The sequence below is a fragment of the Pelodiscus sinensis genome, chromosome 2, assembly GCF_049634645.1.
Source record: "Pelodiscus sinensis isolate JC-2024 chromosome 2, ASM4963464v1, whole genome shotgun sequence".
Classification (NCBI taxonomy): Eukaryota; Metazoa; Chordata; order Testudines; family Trionychidae; genus Pelodiscus; species Pelodiscus sinensis.
In genome coordinates, this window is record NC_134712.1 from 15,681,817 (window position 1) to 15,701,962 (window position 20,146).

The 20,146-nt window shown below is 42.8% G+C and overlaps 1 protein-coding gene across 5 annotated transcripts in view; it reads left to right on the forward strand.

Moving 5' to 3' along the window:
- ASAP1 (ArfGAP with SH3 domain, ankyrin repeat and PH domain 1) overlaps positions 1–20,146 on the forward strand; it is a 306,096-nt gene that overhangs the window by 151,958 nt on the left and 133,992 nt on the right. For all 5 annotated transcript variants that reach the window (XM_075920136.1, XM_075920137.1, XM_014573856.3 and 2 more), the window contains 3 exons: positions 14,338–14,483; positions 17,587–17,661; positions 18,007–18,056. In XM_075920136.1, coding sequence (XP_075776251.1) covers positions 14,338–14,483; positions 17,587–17,661; positions 18,007–18,056 — 271 coding nt within the window. The remainder of the gene's footprint in view (positions 1–14,337; positions 14,484–17,586; positions 17,662–18,006; positions 18,057–20,146) is intronic.

Consider the following 20,146-nt stretch of genomic DNA (forward strand, 5'->3'; position numbering starts at 1 on the left):
AAGGAAGTGAACAGTGCACGCAGTATTAAATATATTGAGTCTTCTAGAGGAAAAATATGTGAAAACAAAGTGATTGGAGACTGATAATAGTGATGCAGATAAATTGTATTTTGAGATAACATCCAAGTAGAATTTCTCCACAGAAGATACCAAAGGTAGCAGTGAAACTTCTTGTCACAGATAGGTCAAGAAGGATATGAATGATATCTTTATATTGTAGGAGGAGGCCACTAGCCACATTTTGGGAGCTTAGATGACTTGTTTTATATTTTATTTATTGGGGTATATGATGTTGATAATTCATATAGTGACTTTGTTAAACTCTCACCTACCTTGTAAAGTCTTGTGGAGGCAAATAAAATTACATTGGGGCAGTAATAGTTCCTGAGATCTCTACTCCAATGAATGCTTCCTAATTTCATTATTGTTTTGCCTGTAATGATATATAAATAATGGCATTCAGAGAATGGGTACATCTTATACCAGATTCTGGAGGGTTCTGAGAAAGAAGAGCTCAAATGTCTTGGTATATCACAAATCATGTTTACTGTTGAAACATTAAAGGCAGGAGATTTTTCTTCTGTTAACAAAAGAATTCAAGTCAGTTTAAACCCCAGTGAACCTGTTTGAGAAGCTTTTTGCAATTGTCCCTCAAACTTGTTAGATATTTCTGTAATGGGTAGGTTGGATTTGTGCAGGGGGGCAATAAAATGGCGGCAGTTCATCAAGGTTAGCCCCTGCTCGGCTGCTGTTGCTATATTTACCTCCTCCTCCATAGGTGTGGGTGATTGCAGCTCCCATTGGCCGGGAACAGCGATCTGCGGCCAATAGGAGCTGTGATTTCCCTGTACCTGCAGAGGCGTAGGTAAATATGGCAGTATGAGGGCCAGCCAGGGGCTAACCCTGGCAGACCAGATCTGGTCCACAGGCCAGTATTTGCCTACTCCAGGATTTGTGGGCTACAAGCTTTTGTCTAACTGAAGATGATACCTTAAGTAAGTGGAAAATACTTTTGGATAGTTATCCAATAACACCCAGTTGACTTTTAGTGACATTGAATTACATCATAATTAATAGTGTAAATTTTAATAGCTTTTTTCTGTTAATTCAATTGAATGACTAATCTCTAAAAGCTAATTTCCATTAATTTATAGCAAGTCTTAGCAAGACATAATTTACAATGGAAAATGTTCAGTGGATGAATGCCTCTGTATTGAGCAAACTAATTCTTGCAGTTCTCAGCTTTTTTATACTTGTGTGTGTCACAAAAAAGGCTAATTTAGTGTGTAAATGTGAAGATACTTTAAATTGTATTGCAGTATTAAAATAATTTTAAGAGGGACTGGAAAGTTGTGAGATGGTGAATTGGCTAATTTATTTATTTTTACGTTTCCATTGAGGAAGAGATTGAGACAAATGATTTAAACTTTTCATGCCACAGTTGAAATTACTGTTTCAACTTTTCATCTGCTTTTCTGTGCTCACTGCCTCTCCTTCTTTTCATTATTTCTGTCTTACAGTCTTGCTGATTAAAATTCCTATTTCATTATGTTCATTTAAAAAAAAAAAATTGACCTGGGATTTCTTTTGTCAGAGATACCTACAGAGATATTTTATATGGATAGGCCCCTGTATAGATTGAAACAAAACTATAAAAGTAGTTCTTACTAATTTTAGAAATATATGTACAAAGAAACACAACGTGGAGCATACTGATATATAGGAGAAATTGCTGCTTGTTTGGTATCTTCCTTTTGTAAAGTGTAGTGTCTTGGTGAGAGATCTTCCATTAATTTAAGCTCCCAGGCTTGTCCTTTGAAGGAGTTGTGCAGATTTCCTTTGAGGACGAGGACTGAGAGGTCAGATATGAAGTCATCCTTTTATGAAAGGTGTTCGCCCATATGAGAGAGATCATTTTTGTCTTGTCATTATTCTGTGTGATTTCATTTGAGAGCGAATTCCTGGTTTCACCCACACAGTTATTATTAGGGGCATTTAATGCACTGGATGAAGATGCTCCACATGTTGCAATAAGCTTTTGGAACCTAATCTATTTCTGTGATGGATTGTCCTTGTTTGATTAAGATAGTTTTAAGTGTGTTAAGGGGTGTGTATTCTGGACTTTTTCTTTAGAGCCTTTCTGTGATATCTGAGGGCCTTGCTGTAGTTAACAGATTTTCTTGGTGTCTGGTATGGTTACTGGATCTGAGGAAGTAAATGTGGTAATCTGTAGGTTTCTTGTATATAGTTGTCTGTACAGTTTCATTGTTGAATCTGATTGTTCATCTGGGAGCGTTTTAGAAAGAGTTTGATGGATGGGTGGTAGTTACTGAATTTGTGGTGGAAATCTGAGTAGTTTGTCCAGAGGGTGAAAACATCCATATATTATTGTTTCTGTGGTATTTTTTTCCCCCCCCAGAAATTCTTCCCCAAAGTGGCCTATGAAGAGTTTGGCATATTGAGAATCAACATGACTCACATCTATTTTGTTTGCAGAATTGTTCATTATACTCCATCTTGTTAGAAACATGGAGTATGGTATTCAGAAGGGCTTCCTTCATGTACATCCGATTGCCCTGACTTTGTCTGTCTGTCTCTCCTCACAAGGGTGTTGGACTTCACCAAAGAGATTTACTCTGTTGCTGTGTGTACACATTCAGTAAACCTGTTTTTCCACACAGTGCAGGAAGGCTGATCTTTATGCACTAGGGATTAAGCGACAAGTCAAGTCACTACTCAGTTACTCATCTCCCCCTGCCCCCCACACATCTCCACAGTGCCAAAGATGGGGGAGTCAGGGAAGACATAGGCACAGCTGTCTGGGTGGTTCTTACTACATTTAGAATGCAGAGGTGCATTGGTTCAGGACCAGGCGCGAGCCAGGACTGCTCAATCCCAGTTTGCGCTGGGTGCTGGACCTACCCCTGCTGGCAGGCAACCTGGCTTTTACTACATTTAAATGCAGAGCGACAGCTGTCCGGGATCCGGTGCGAGCAGGGACTGCTCAGTTCTGACTAGCGCCAGTTTTGGTATCTACCCACACTACGGCTCTCCAGTTTAAATGTTGTAGGAGCCAAGCTGCCTCTGCACCTGGCTCCTACTACATTTAAACTGTAGAGCTGCAGCGGGGCCTCTTATCGACTAATAATGTAGTCGATGCAGTTTGTATCAATGACGCAATTAGTCAGTTTCCCACTTAACATCCTTATTATGCACTGTATCCAGAATTGAATACATAACACACTTCAGTCTGTTTACTTAATACTCACACATAGACTTTAGTTTCTTTGTTGATTGCATTGTTCATTATAAAAACATGCCTTGCCTTGTGGAGATTAATAAAACAGTCTACTGTTGAAGTTAAACACATAGTAGTTGTTTCTACTTACAGCTTTCTTAGGCTACGTCTACACAACAGAGCTATTTTGGGACACCTCCGATATCCCGAAATAGCTATTCCGTGTCTTTAAACGCACCCATTATTTCAAAAAGTATGTTGAAATAATTGGCGCAATATTCCAGCATCCCTGTATCCCTCGTTCTACGAGGGTTAAGGGATTTGTCAAAATAGTGCTCTATTTCAAAATAACCTCAAAATAAGCTATGCAATTTGCACTATGCAAATTGCATAGCTTATTTTGAGGTAAGGGTGCTGTGTAGACGTGCCATTTCTTCTATCAAAATTGTTGTATGCACTGTGAAAGCTGAACTTGTTCAAACATTCAGGTACATTGGTAATCTTAAAATAAATAATGGTATTTTACTGAATGGATGGGTTACGGACTTACATGAATCCTGTGGTAAGCTATGGAAACTCTGACCTTCCCTTTTCCTTATAGCCTTGGCATTGAAACAGAAGCACATAATTACTTATAAAAGCGGCGAGCAGTCCTGTGGCACCTTATAGACTAACTGAAGTGTTGGAGCATAAGCCTTCGTGGGCAAAGACCCACTTCGTCAGATGCAACTGACGAAGTGGGTCTTTGCCCACGAAAGCTTATGCTCCAACACTTCAGTTAGTCTATAACCGTGGTCACCAACCAGTAGATTGTGAGCTACCGGTAGATCTCAGGGGCTCTAAGAGTAGCTCTTGAGCCCTCTCTGAACTGCGCACCTGCGCAGTACATTTACATTAGATTTCCTCATTTGAGGAGCAGCTACTCACTGAGCAACAACACAGGTGAGTAGCTGCGAGGAATGGTGGGAGCTGGGAGGTCGGGAGGGCTGAAACACCCCAGCCAGCTGACTGTGGCTTTCACAGCTGGAGCTAGGCACAGCCTCCCTGGGCTGAGCGCAGGGCAGCCGGGCTGGAGGGACGAGAAGCAGCTGCCCAGCCAGCTGGCCATGGCGCTCAGCCAGGGTGCACCATGCTCCATGTGGGCTGGTGCAGAGGAGAAGCTGCCTGGCCTGCTGGCTGTGGCGTTCAGCCCAGAGGAGGCTGAACCGTGCTCCAGCTGATTGGGTGGCTTCCCCTCTGCGCCTGCCCATGTGGAGCTTGGTGGCACCCTGGCCAGCTGGCCGGGCAGCTGCTTTTCTTCACTCCAGCCCAGCTGCCCTGCGGTCAGTCTGGAGGGAGCGCAGGTCGGAGGCTTCTCTCCGTGGCTGGTGTAGGGAATTCCCTGCCCCAAACTTGTCCCCTCTCCTCTGCCCCAAACTTGTCCCCCGCCCTCCTGGCCCCTGTTCCCTCTCCCTTGTCCCCCCGACCCCGCTGCAGAAACCTGCCCCCCCCCCGCAGAAACTTGTCCCCCGGCACCCTGCCCCCCTGCAGAAACCAGTTCCTTCTGGCACCCTGTCTCCTACTACAGAAACCTACCCCCCTGCTCCCCTCTGCAGAAACCTGTCCCCCCCCAGCACCCTGTCCCCTGCTGCAGAAACCTGTCCTAGCACCCTGCCCCCTCTCCCCTGCCCCCACTGGCACCCTGTTCCCTGCTCCAGAACCCACTAGCACTCCTCCCCAGTACTGTGTCCCCTGCTCCCAAATGACTTTTCTATGGGTCAATGATCCCTGACTCAAGGCAGGTTCCCTGCTGTTCTCATAAATAAAGACAATGCAGAAACTTTTTGTGTTTAACATAGTATTCTATTTAAAAATTAAGCCTGGCCAACAAACCCCCAGTTGGGGCCAAGCCCCTATCTGGCCATAACCACTCCTGCACTGCCCCTTCCCCAGACCCTAGATCTGAGTCTATCAAACACTGGAACCTCCTGCCCTCAGCCCCTCACATACCCCAACCCAAATTCCTGCACCCTCACATCCACTGCCCTGCTTGGAGCCCCCTCCCTGAGCCAGTGTCCCCTTCTCCACCTCCTCCTGCATCCAGATTTCCTCCCAGAGCTTGCACCTCTCACCCCTTCCCACACCCAAATCCCTCATTCCCACCCCAGAGCCTACACATCCTGTCTCGACACAGCAAGGCTGCGTCTAGACTGGCCACAAATTCCGGAAAAGGGATGCAAATCAGGTAAGTCAGCATAGGGAAATCCGTGGGGGATTTAAATATCCCCCGCGGATTTAAATAAACATGTCCGCCGCTTTATTTCCAAGCCGGAAAAAAAGCGGCGGACATGTTTATTTAAATCCGCGGGGGATATTTAAATCCCCCACGGATTTCCCTATGCTGACTTACCTGATTTGCATCCCTTTTCCGGAATTTGTGGCCAGTCTAGACGTAGCCCTCGGGTCCAGCTAGACTGCAGGAGTTTTTCAGGATTCTGGAGATATCCCAGAAAAACTCTTCTGCATCCAGGGTTGCGTTTGTTCTTCCGCTTTTTTAGTGGAAGAGCAAACAGGCTCTTTTGGTTACCCCTATATTCCTCTTTCCACAAGGAATAAGGTGGCTTCCAAAAGAAGGGTTTTTTTTCTGACATTTGGTCCAGTGTAGACAGGCCAAATGTTGGAAAAACCTCTTCCTACAGAATAATAATAATAAAAAAAATAAGCAGCAGTATAAGGATTGGGGATAGCAAGTGATGGAGAGGAGGAGAATAGAGAGGGCGGGGCTTCAAGGAAGGGGCGGGGCGGTAGATCTTGGCTTGGTCTGTCATTTAAAAAGTGATCTTGGGGGTAAAAAGATTGGAGACCACTGATCTATAAGGTTCCACAGGACTCCTCGCCGCTTTTGCAGATTCAGACTAACAGGGCTGCCCCTCTGATAATTACTTATGTATCATTTGTACATAGTGCCATGTATGCATGGTTCAAATTGGGATGTAAATTCTTGTAGAATTCTATCTTCTGTATGTGTGTCACTGTTTCATGTATTTTAAATTTTTCTTTATCATAAAATACAGCTGTAATATGTCTTGTATAACTTCTGGATGGACTAGAAAATTAGTGGAAATGTCTGGATAAAAATATTTTCAGATTTTCACAGCTTAACTAATTTTCTATTTATCCTTCAGCTAGATAAGGTAGGCTGTAGATGTACTTTTATAGTAAAGATTATTAAATATCCTTATCTGTAGTACTCGAATTTCATATGTTTGAGTTTTATTTTCTTATTTACTGATGATAGTGGAATTCACTAGGGGTGTTAAATTTTGATTTATTAACTAATTGAACAGTAGATGGGATTTCCATCAACTATTCAATTAGTTGATAAGAACTTCTGCATTCCGCCTTTGAAATGCATGAGAGCCTTAGCGGGGGGGGGGGGCTCTTGCACATTTCAAAGTTGGAATGCGGCGTGGAGCCTGAGGCCAGTGGGGAATCCCCTGCTTACCCCAGGTGTCATGTGGGCATTCTGCTTAAAATGTACACGCGCCCCCACTGATCCCGGGTTTCACGCAACATTCCAACTTTGAAATGTACAAGAGCCCCAGCGGGGATTCTTTACGTTTCAAAGTTGGCCGCCTCTGCACCCCTGTTCCCTCCCATGAGCTGGGGGGAACTGGCTTTTAAGCTGGCTCTGTCCAGTACCCCTTTTCCACCTCCTCCCTCCCCCCCCCCTCCAATGCCTCTTTGTGATAGAGGAAGCAAGGGGAGGGAGCGACTAGTCTTCTAGTGTGTCAAATATCCGATAAGCTTTGGCTTGTTGGAAAGTCAATTAATCACTTACATCCCTAGCATTCAGTTTACCTTACAAGAAAATAGTTTCATGGACTATTATATTGGATTCCTGAGTGTTCTTACATGCATTCAGTCGAGAATAACTATCCTTTTCCTTCTTTGCGTCCCCTTTCTTACGATGAGCTTGGGAAGCATATATTATTTTGCCCAGGTAAAGACAATGGTCTGATCTAAAGCTTAATACCAACACCTGTGAGGTATTGTCCTGAGTAGCCATTACCACCGTTACAAAGTAGATTCAATAAAGTACTAATAAATATATTGGTGGGAAATCCTGCATTGGCAAGGAAAGGAACAGCATGATCTACTGGGTCTTTTTGATCTCTAATGTCTGTGGTTCCATTATTCTTCCTTCACCTTAGAACCAAACACTGTTGTGCATTTGAGCTTCTTTAGGTCAAGACTGAGTCAGTTAATGCTTCTCCTTAGCTCATATCTCCTGTGCATATTTACAGAATAAATTTTACATTACAAATATGCATTTTATTATTGCATAATGATTTTTGGGTTTTATGCCAAGATATGTGATTAAAAGCATAAGGTTTTAGAACAGATATAATTTATTAAAAACATATTTTACTGTTTGTCAATCCACAACAACATATGACTAAATTTTGGACATTTGACATTCATTGTGTTGCAATAAGTATGACAATGGTATGTAAATTAATTATAAACATTTTTGGAACTATCTTGTTTTCAAAATAAAGTTTAAAGATCTTGAGCAATTTCATAATTTTGATTTGAGTTTAAGAAAAGACATTTGTTTTTTGTCTTTTTTGGTTGTAGTGGAACTTCGTACTTGGCAGTTTTTTAATGGTTTGGAAATACAGATCTTTTGAGGCTTTTTGCCAGGATTTTTTTAGTGTCTAAGATGATTCATGCATCATGGGATAATGCACATGGCCTATGGTGAAATTCATAGTTTTAAAAGTAAAGTGTGGAAGTCAACAGAAAAGTAGTAGTTTGTAGCACCCAAAGATTTCAACTTTATATCTGAACTAGTCACTACTGATTTTCTGTAATTTAAATACTGTCTGACAGAATTTACAAGTTGGAGAAAATGATACTGCTACTGCTACCTGAAAGAAACAGAATTCCTTTTTGCATTTATAACCCTCTCTCTCCCACTAGGGAAAATTAATTCTGGACGTTGTCTCTGTGTGTGTTTGTTGATTTGATAGTGGAAGAAAATAGTCACAACCAAATATACCAAAGGATACAATTAAAAAAATGAACACATATGAAAAGGACAAATCAAATTTCAGAACAGAAGGGGGATGCGGGGGGGGGGGGCGGGGGAAGGTAAATGTCTGTGAGCTAATGGTATTAGAGGTGATAATTGGGGAGGCTATCTTTGTAATGGGTAAGATAGCTAGAGTCTTTGTTGAGCCCCCCGCGTAGAGTGTCGAATTTTAGCATGAATGACAGTTCAGAGGATTCCCTTTCAAGTGCAGATTTAAAAGGCTTCTGAAGCAGGATGCAGGTAATTAAGTCGTTGAGACAGTGTCCTTTCTGGTTGAAATGGCAAGAAACTGTTTTTTCTTTGTGATCCTGTCTAATATCTGTTTTGTGGGCATTGATCCTTTGGCGAAGTGTCTGAGATGTTTCATCCTGAGGAAATTCTGTATCACATATTTCTTTGCTTCCTCACAAAAGAATGACTTCTGACAGGGAAGCGAAGGGAAGCTGCTAGAGAAGTCATGTGTCCCTTCCCAGCAGTTCAGGTGCACCCTTTGGGGTATCTAGAACAGCTGTAAGAGCAGGAAATCATTGTGATGTGGGGCTGGAGATACCCTAGTTGGTGGCTCCTATCATACCAGGTTCTGTTTCTAGTCCTGGCTGGACTCAGGAAGATGGAACTTCCTCTTGCCTTTCAAGATGCAGCAGGGGCTAGGTCAAACCCACTCCAGGAAACTGCACTGCTCCCATGTTTCCATTGCTCTTTACCTCTGCACCTGGAACTCTGAAATGAGTAGTATTTGTAGAATTTTGAAATATTATGCGTAGAGTTTTTAATTTTTGGTATAGAATTTTCAATTTTTGGCTGAGAAATTCCTCAGGAGTAAAAAACACAGAAGAGGAGCTTAGGGAGATATACCATTACCACAGCTGCAAATGAAGAAAGATTAAATATTGTTGAAAGGAGAACAGAAGACTTACAGGATTGGACTCTAAAGGATTCTTCATTCTTCAAAAACAAAATGAAATCTCTCTCTCTCACTCTGAGCCAGCTGTATTATCAGTATGAATATGTTAACTTCTCCAGAAATATTGGATACAGGCACTCCCTGAATTACAAATATCTGCATATATGAACGCTTATCTGCAGCCTTGGGAGCAGGCAAGAGAGCAGCAGGAACATGGGCTGAAGTACTGCAGCAAGCCCCATCCCCTGACTAACATCTTCAGCATAGGCTTTGGCATCCCAAGCCATCTTCCTCTCCAAGGGCTCTACTCCCAGCCTCTGCTCACCAGAAAGCGGTGAGCAGGTGGGGATGCAGGACTCCGGAAAAGCAATGGGGCAGCCAGTGACGGAAGAGAGCCAGCACTTTAAGCCCCATTTCTTTCCAGCCACTGGCTGTGCGGCTGCCCCTTGCTCCTCTGGGTTGCTCCATCCTGCATTTGAGCTGCTTCCTGGTGAGCAGGGGGCTGGATGCAGAGTCCACAGGGAGAGGTGGGGATTGGAGCAGCCAGAGCCGGTGTTGAGCCTGCAGGAAGAGAGGGGGGCAGGTGGAACCAGTGCTAAGCTTTCGGGGGTGGGTGGTGCAAGCTGTCACTGAGCCTGGGGTGGAGTGGGTGGCCAGGTAGAGCCAGATTAAGAAAGGTGGATTAGAGGCTGTAGCCTCAGGCTAAGGGGGGTGCCATAAAAAGATTACGCTTTTGGTGGCCTGGAATTCTTTTTGTAGTGTCCCCTTAATCCAGTGACTAAAACCTCTGTGTTCCAGGCATGCCTGGTGGGGAGGGGGACACAACTCCATAGAGCCACCTTCCCCCTTCCTAAGGCTTGCACCACCAAAGGGGGGTTGCCCCAGGTAAGCTCCCTGCCCCTCAACTCTCTACCCCAGCCCTGAGCACCTTTCCACACCCTATCTCCTGCCCAGACCTCACAGCTCACCCCCACTCTCACCTTCTGCCTTGAGCCTTCTTCTATACCCAAGCTCCTGCCCAGATGCTGCACCACCATCTCCTGCATCCTAAATGCCTCATCCCCAGCTCCAACCCAGAACCCCAATTGGAGCCCTCACCCCCTCCAATGCGTTACCATCTTCCTCAACACACATTCTGAACTCCCTACATTCTGAACTCTTCACCTTTGGCCCCACCCCGGAGCTTAGGGGGCACCCAAAAATCTAATAAGCATGTCCCTGCAGTCGAGGGATGTCCAGAAAGTCCCCTTCAAAATCTCCACCTACTTCCTCATTTTCCTCTTATTAAACCTGTCTTTCCTCAAGCACCAGAGTTCAATGTTAAATAAAAAATATTTCGGAGTCAATTTTATTGATTTTCTGGAGTTTTTTTTAATTAATATTGCAATGGTATTATTTTCTACTATTTTTCATTGCAAATATGCAGCTTTCAGATCCATTATGATTTTTAAAGGCTTTTGTGGGATAGCTTGGGAACCTGACCACCATTTATAACATTGTTTCTAAGGGAAAATGTGTTCCGAGTGCTCCGAGTTCCAAACAAGCGATTCACAAACAAACTTTTGGGGCACAACCTGTTTGTAAGTTGCAGACTTCAGTTGAAGGAATCTCAACCTAAGACTTGTGAATCATGTCCTTCCTGGCTAGTGAAAAAGAGTTATAAGCAGTTGGTTGCACTTATAACTGAAATAGCCATTTCACCATTCAGGGAAGTAATAGTCCCTTCCATTTTTTTCCTTGGCATAAAAGTTTGACCAACACTGAATAAACCCACCCTGGATAAATCTGTTCTAACTACTTTCCAATAAAAAAAAATCAGTATCTGAGCAAGCTCATAGAAAAGCTAGCCCAGGGCCGATTATAAGCTTTTCTAATTGAAGGAAATATCCTAGGCCCAGCATAATTTGGATTCAGGTCAGGATGTGGGCTGAATTAGTAGCACTGATTGATCTCTTGCTCTGGATTGAGAGTAGACATCTGCTCATCCTTCTCTTGACCTGGAGATACTGTTGTCTTGCCTAAGATAGAAAGCAGGGAAGTTCATGTCCAAAGAGTAGATATGGGAGATTTCACCTTTGCCAATGGACTGCTCACTTGTAGAATCCAAGAAGGATCAGGTTTTTTCCACCGGTCCATTTCAAAATCTACATGCAGCCACTAGATGAACAGGTAAAATGACATGGGCTCAAACATGCAGATGATACTATTTATGGTACAGTATCCTTTACTGTACTCTCCTTGAGCATGGTGCTACTGGCATGATGGCCCAGTACTAGAATGTGATCCATTATGGATGAAGATCTGGTTGAACATGAGCAGGATGAATCCTGTATTGAGGGGCAGAGGAAAAGATTTTGAGGAGTCATGGTACAGGCTGCTTTGGCTGGAGATTGACACCCAGAAATTATTGGTCAGCTCCATGATTTCTCTTTGATGCTAATCTCTCTCATTGCAGCATCCATATGTAGTTGTTGTCCAGAAAAGTACATTCCAACCATTCTGGCTGACAATGTCCTGGCCTTGGTTTTTGTCTCCTCTCACCTGAATTATAGCAGTGCAGTGTATGTGGGAATGAAACCATTGACCCTTAGAACTCCAGCTAGTACAAAATGCGACATTACTCTTGCTTAAACAAGACAAACTACTGTGAGTACATTAGCTTATCCTTCAAGGTGTCAGGCCTTGTTTAAAAGGCACTTAGAGGCCTGGGTGCAGAATATCTAAAAGCTCTCTGCAGGAGAGACTGCTCATGGGTAGTCCTAGACACTGGAATAAATTTCCATCCAGAGAAGGTCAGTCACATACATTGTCACCTTCTGCTCCAAATGCAAGGTGTGCTTCTGCTCCAAGTGCAAGGTGCGCTTATGTGCAAGGTGCGGTTTATGTATTGCTGGAAGGTGCTTGGCTGTTCTGTTTTTAAAAGATCTCTAAAACTCTTAAACAGATTATTTAAACTTTCTCCCAGCAGAAATAATTTAAGGTGTATGAGATCGTATATGTTAATTCACAGTATGTTGTTGGGAAACAGTTATGATTGCTACACATGCCGTATATGTATCAGTACAGCCAGGCCTTTAGGTCTGGCTAAAACAGAAGCAAGCTGAAATAGGGGCAGAGGTGAGTAGGAGTAGTCTGTCAGAAGTACCAACTAGTATCTCGTGGGCTGTGTCTACACTGGGCCACTTATTCCGGAAAATCAGCCGCTTTTCCGGAATAAGCTGCGAGCTGTCTACACTGGCCCTTGAATTTCCGGAAAAGCAACGATGCTCTACTGTACAAAATCAGCCGCTATTCCAGAAAAACTATTCTGCTCCCGCTCGGGCATAAGTCCTTATTCCGGAACACTGTTCCGGAAAAGGGCCAGTGTAGACAGCCCAGTAGTCTTTTCCGGAAAAAAGCCCCGATCGCGAAAATGGCGATCGGGGCTCTTTTCCGGAAAAGCGCGTCTATATTGGCCACAGACGCTTTTCCGGAAAAAGGGCTTTTCCGGAAAAGCAGCCTGCCAATGTAGACGCTCCTTTTCCGGAAAAACTGAAAACGGAGTAGTATTCCGTTTTGAGCATTTCTGGAAATTCATGCCAGTGTAGACACAGCCAAACAGAATAATGATGTTGAGCATGCTGTAGTTGCTCCTTTCATTAAGAGTCTATATACCTGAATTGGAGTCACCTGGCTCCATACTTGCTTGTGCATTGGCTGGGCCCTTAGTACTCATAGGTAATTATCTTAAATGATTCATCAGACTCAGTCTCATAACACTCATCACTGCCAGACTCAAAAACACAACAGCAAGGAAATTTAAATTTAAATTACCTTGGAGTACATACCCTCTACTTCTATACCCACAGGCATTTGCTATCCTGGCTACCATACCAAACCATATTCCGCAGTTTTAACTCTGCCTCTTTAAGCTGCTCTTCTACATATCCTGGGATAACAAGCTACCGCTTGTCAATAGTATTACTTGTATGTGCATATATACAATTTACTTGTACATGTTTAGTTTAGTAGTTTGTGTTGTCAGTGAGTAGCTGGAAGGCTCACGTTCTTTAAGGGCACAAAATGAATGTTTCTCTCTACTATGCTACTTAAATGGAAGACAAAAACAAGCAGAATGAAGACCAGAGAGATTCCAAACATACAAAATAATGAAGGTTTTTACTCTACAAATTGGAGGTCCAGTATATCCCATATTTATACCTCTAATACTATTGACTTCATGGTTTGTTTTGTAATTAAACGTGTACCTGTTAATAGTAGTAGGTATAACTTCATTTTGTTTTTTACTCCTAAGTAAATTCCATCACAACTAGGGGGTAATGCCCCTTGCACGCTATACTCGCCAACCCCCCACTCTCTGGGGATGGGCAGCCCTGGCTCTTCCCCTAGCTGCTGGGGAAGGGAGGGCTGGGCCAAAGCTACAGCATGGGATCCCCAGCTTTCCACCCCTCCTCCTCCCCCCTAGCCACAGGAGAAGGCCAGGCCGAGGCCATGGCGCAGCATCCCCAGCTCTCCCTCTTAGTTCTGGGAGAAGAGACTGGGCTGGTGCTGCAGCGAGGCATCCCCAGCTTTCCACGTGGCTGCTGGAGATGGCCAGGCTGGGAGTGGGTGGGGCTTGGCTCCAGTGTTGGAAGGGCCAGGGCTAGGACTTGCCTTCCCCAGCTGGGCTTTCACTGCCCATGCCTACCCCCCAGCTTGTGGATGCAGATGATATGATGATGACGTAATTCTTTTGTCCTGCAGGAAAGATATAGAGAGAGAGAGAGTGAGAGAGAGATTTTTCACAAAACTAAAAATTAAAACTAAAACATTCTGTCTCACTTAAATTGCTCTTTTTCATATTTTTCTCATTTTGTTACTTTAGTAATCATGGACAGATTTTTGTATTCCATTGATCATCATTACATGTGACCTTAAATTCAGATGGTGATCTAACTTCTGGCTACATGTTAAAAGTCCTTTTTAAATAGTAAAATAACTGATTTTCAGTAAATGCAGCAATTTGTTTTTCTTTACAATGTGGTCCTAACTTGCGAATTCACCAGTTTGGCTTCTTTAAGTATTGATTTGAAATAGGTATAGGAAAGAAACTTGCTAATTTTGAACCTCTTTTTTCAGATCATGTTCAAAATGAAGAAAACTATGCACAAGTACTAGATAAATTTGGAAGTAATTTTTTGAGTCGGGATAACCCAGATCTTGGTACTGCTTTTGTTAAATTTTCAACACTTACTAAGGAATTGTCAACACTGCTGAAAAACCTGGTAAGAAATTTTATGTTATTTTTATAAAATTATTCAAAACAAAGTAAAATACCTTTGTATTCCTGATGATTTGATTAGCTATGTAAATATTCATCAAAGTATTATCTTGTAAACAAATCAGTTAATTTTAAACTGAAATCAATGTAGGTATACTACAGAAATAATCTCAATTGCAGTTACACTTCAAAAAATGTTGGAAAGAATAAGTTATGTTACACATACTATATTTAATTATGGTGATGTCTATTCAGACAGAATGATGGAAGTGTGAACTGATACACAATTATAAAATCAATGGAAGAATCTTACAATCCTCTATAATTCCTACAGGTCGCTGTATAGAATTCTTAAAGAAAGCTAGATCATGTCCAGATTAAGGATGTTAAGAGGCTGGTAACTGGCTAATTGCGTAGTGAATACAATTTTGTATCGACTACACGATTAGTCGATAAGGGAAGGTGCTCTGTCCTAGCTCACGCCACGTCCAGGAGCTATGCCATTGCGGCTCTGCAGTTTAAGTGTAGTAAGAGCTGGGTGCACAGGGCTGAAGCTGGCACCAGCTGAAGGTAGGGAGGTGGATCACCAGCTTCTCGGGCCTGGAGCTAGTAGGGGTGGGATGAGCAGCTTGTTCTGGGGCTGTCCTGGTTGCATTCCGGAGCTGCTGCAGCTTGGCAGGGGTAGATCCCAGACCTGGTGGGAGCTGAGACTGAGCAAGCTTGCACTGGGTCTGGGACTGCTGTGGCTCTGCATTTTAAATGTAGCAAGAGCCAGGCCAGTTGTTAGTATATGTAAAATGCAGAGCCACAGCAGGGGTAGCTCCTGGACCCGGCACAAGCCAGGACTGAGCTGGGCTTGCATTGGGTCCAACAGTTCCTGTCTGTGGGGGGATCCCAATGTGGAGCTAGGACCCCCACGGACAGGGGCTCCTGCCAACGCAGCTTGTGTTCATGGCCAGCCCCAGTTGCTGCAAACAGGGGCTGCTCCATCAGCACCCCATCCAAAGGGGGTCCCATTAATTAACTTAATTAATGTATCTAACATTAGTGTTTTGAAATGGCTGTTTATCCTGTTTGAAAGGTTTGTCCACACAAGCTAAAAAATATACATTTAAATTAAATTAAATTAAATTAAATGGATTGATTGAAAATCCTTATTTACATTTATATAGATGCATTTAGATAGTTTGAACAGGTAGTGTTTTAGCCGAAGTGTTAAATATCTGTACAATTTATGCTGTTGGAGAAAGCTAAAGTTATTTGGTTACCCATAATGGTATTAAAGACAAAGGAGTAAATGTCATTGTTGTTTTCTAATAACTACAAATGGTAAGGGCCTCAGTATTGTTTAATAGAAATGTAAATATTGTATTCTGATACATTAATTCATTACTGCTTTGGATGGAGGAATTCCACTTGAGTATCTTTTACCAATCCTGTGTGATTTCCTTTCCAAGTTTTGAACCGTCCTCATATTACTTAGGAGAATTGATGCAATTGCAGTTGAAGATTATATGATGGTTGATAATGATTTTCTATTAGTGATATGAGGACAAACTTTTTATATGCATATAAAAAGCCAGAATATGTGTATTTCGTTTATTACTAACCTATAGCTCATGACCACTATAAAGATATTCCTTCCTGTATGCTTGAGTTTGTCATTTGAATTGAAACAACTGTCTTAATCAGTTAATATTCATGAGACATAAGGATGGGATATGAAATAATGCTGACAAATTGTATTAGATGAAGAAGAAATCAATAACTATATAGCTCATATCCATGATCTTTCTCCCAGTCATATCTTTCAAAGGCTATCCTGTGGTCAGCTCCAGAATCACATTGTGGGTTACTTCTTTACAATAAACAAATATACCAACTTAAAATATACCTTTTTGGTATATTTGGTGGAACATTTCACATTAGTCCTGTGGATCCCAAGTTTCCTAGTGACTTTTGGGTCTGAGTTGTTTGTTTTGTTTTAAAACAATGATTGATAAATTAGAACTGTTCCACATCTTTTGTTTGTTGTTTGGTGAACTGTATATAAGAAAAGTCCTATTTACTTACAGTAAACTTCTGATAATCCGGCACCTTTAGGACCCAGCGGGTGCTGGATTATCAGATATGCCAGACTATAGGAAGGGGGGGCTATGAGAGGTCTGGGATGGAGTGGGGGGGATGCGCCCCTCGGCGCTGCGGGCCCAGCCCGGCAGCACCCCAGCTGCTCTGCCCCAGACTTCCCCAAGTCAGCCGCTGCTGAAACTGACCAGTGGCTGACTCCAGGAAGCCCAGGGAAGATCCTGCTGTGCCCCGGGCTTCCTGGAGTCAGCCGCTGGTCAGTTTCAGCAGCGGCTGACTTGGGGAATTCTGGGGCAGAGCAGCTGGGGTGCTGCCAGGTTGGTCCCGCAGCGCTGAGGGGTGATGCTACAGGACCAACCTGGCAGCACCCCAGCTGCTCTGCCTCCGGCTTTCCCGAGTGAGCCACTGGTCAGTTTCAGCAGCGGCTGACTCTGGGAAGCCGGGGGCAGAGCAGCTCCAATTGTCCAGCTGCCCGGAGCACTTCCGGGTTCGAGATGGTGCAGGATCATCAGGAGTGCTGGACCATTGGATGCCGGATCACTGAAGTTTTACTGTATTAACATTTTCAGGGTTGCCTAGATTTCAGCTGCTTGCTATCCATCCATGTATGCATCCAAATTCTTATGTTGGCGCTTACTATCATCACTCTTAAAAGAAGTCAGTGTATTTCCTAAATTACTCCCCCAGTAATGTTCAGTTGCTTGTAGAAAAACTGGAAACTACCTTGATCTGTTTTCAGGACTTCCTTCATCTGCTAATTTTAATTTCACTTTTCATGTTTCCCTGATTGTCCATAACATTTCCTATATTTTCAATATTTCGATTTCCATCCATGTACATTTTGATTAACTCTGTATGGGTCTGAATTTGCTATTAGTGTGGAACTTTTTTGCTATAGGTTCAGCTACATTAGATAGTGAAATTAAACAAAAATATGTGTGCAGTATATTTGTTTAAATCATGGTATTTATAAGTTTTGGTTTTTTTTTAAACTCAACTAGTGTTTTTTTTTATTTTCTCAGCTTCAGGGCTTAAGCCACAATGTCATTTTCACTTTGGATTCTCTCTTAAAAGGAGACTTGAAAGGAATTAAAGGGGTGAGTGTTCAGCAAATCTAGAGGATTTTCAGGAAAACATTTTCAGGCTTGCCTAGGTTTCAACTGCTTGCTATACATCCATCTATGCATCCAAATTCTTATGTTGGCACTTATTATCATATCTGCATAGATTCTGCTAAGTATAATTGAAGTTGCATGATTAAAATTCCACTTGGAAAATGTGATTCAAATGTCTTAAGATCCATGTGAATGACATATTTGAAAAAATGTAAAAGGAAAGACTTTTAAAAATACTATATATGATTTTTTGGAAGATCTTGGTTTTAAACCTAGAATTTAAAAGTGTTTATAAACATATTTTAAGTATATTTTCTATTTCCTAAGGATCTTAAAAAGCCTTTTGACAAAGCGTGGAAGGATTATGAGACAAAATTGTAAGTGTGCTTCATTTTATCATAATTCATAGAAAGAGAAACACTTTAATGTCACAGAAGGGATACTTTTTTGTTCTAACCTTGATGATTATGATACTGAAAATATCTGCCATTTATCTTAGATAGTCTTATTTAGTGGGTCAGTAATACTCTTGGATTTTTGTTCTGGTTCAGAATGAAGATGATTGATGAATCTGTAAAATGAAGAATTAAGAATAGACATACTGTCAATGACATTAACACCACATTAGTCATATAAGTGTCGGTGGTAATGGAAATTCAGGCTTTTTGTATTTATTGAAGAGTCAAACCTTTATGCCTATGTTCCTCTGGAATTTGGAAGAAGATTAGGTTGCTGGTCTAGCACTTAATATTCTATTTGGGGCTGTATATTTTCAGTTGGTATTCAGACGTACAAACTGTATACTATATATATAATAATTAGACACTAGATATAATAAAACTTCTGAGGCTATGTGCCACAGATTTTATAGATTTAAAAAGTCTTTAAACTGCTACTCACACACTCTAGTCTTAAGCAATTGGTAATCTTCTGGTATATATTTGAAAAAGTTTGTGCATCTGTCTGTTTGTGTGTCCATCCATCTGTGAGTCTGTTTGTTCAAGAACTCCTCCTAAACAGTAAGAGCTAGGACCACCAAATTTGGTATGCAGCTTCCTTTTATCATAACTTAAAGCAAGGTCAGGGTTTGGTTGTGCCAGGACAACAGGATGTGTGTGGAATGTGATTGTTTCTCATCAGACAGCAAAGAAGGGATGTGATAACAATGACTGTGAAGGAACAGCAAGCAGGGCCTAGCCCCAGAGAGCAGCCGGTGGGCTGGCTGCCCCGGGTCGACTAGTCCAACAAATATAAAATCTTTCTGCTTTGCTAAACACTTTAAAGGTTTCCAAAAGTTTATGTAGTATTCATCTAGTCAGGAAAGGATGACAGAAGATTTTTGCGAAGGAAAGCAGATGTCGACTCAATTTTTGTTGCTTTGTATTGGGGAAACTAGATTTGCATACAAAACTAAAGAGATTCTTTGAGACCCTCTAAAACGGCTACTCGACATACGGCCTGTGGCCTGTTTGTTTGCAGCCCGCAGTGTGGTTTGGGTTTATGTGGGACTCAACACGTGGCGTGCTGGTGGGATCCTTTGAAAATGGCCTCTACTGGAAACATGCTCCACAATGGCCAGTCAATATAATGGTCTTCTGTTGATATGTGTTTTAGTAGTTAAATTCCTGGACTGTCATTGCTCATGAAAAGTGCTGTCATATAGGTAGAAATGGGTAAATATTGCATTTTATTAATAGCAGCAGAACTCTTTGTAGTCTTTCCTTAATCTTTGTCTTCATGCCTCTCAGTGTGAAAGAGGCTGTTTGCATATATATTTGCCTGTATATGCAACCACACTTAAGTTGCAGCCCTCAGCATGTGCTATGAGTGTCATTGTGGCCCCTGTGGCTTCCAGAGTTGAGTAGCCCTGCTCTAAAACTACCAAGAGGTCCTAGGCATAATCCCAGCCTTTAGTTTTAGCACTTCATATTCTTGGTTTTGAGTATTTTCTTTTCTGGAGAAAATAGGTAGTCATGGCATATTTACAGAATTGCCTGAAGACACATTTCATACAGTACAGGCAGTCCCCGACTTACGCGGATCCGACTTATGTCGGATCCGCACTTACGAACGGGGCTTTCTCGCCCCGGAGGTCGAGGTAGCGGATTGCTACCTGCGAGCTCCGGGGCGAGAAAGCCCCGTTCGTTAGCTGCTCCGGTGCCCCTGGTCTGCTGGAGACCATCCCCAGCAGACCACAGGCACGGGGACTGAAGCGGCAGCAGCTGCGGTTCCCCGCACTTCTGAGACTTTGCTTTGGCAAAGCCTCAGAAGCGGGAGAACCCGCCCGCTGCTGCCGCTTCAGTCGCGGTGCCTGTGGTCTGCTGGGGACCGTCCCCAGCAGACCACAGGCACTGGGACTGAAGCCGCAGCCACGGGGGGTCCCGCGCCTCTGAGGCTTTGCCAGAGCAGACCAGGCTTTTGTTTTGGACCCTGGAGCAGAGCAGCTGGGGCGCTGCCGATTGGTCCT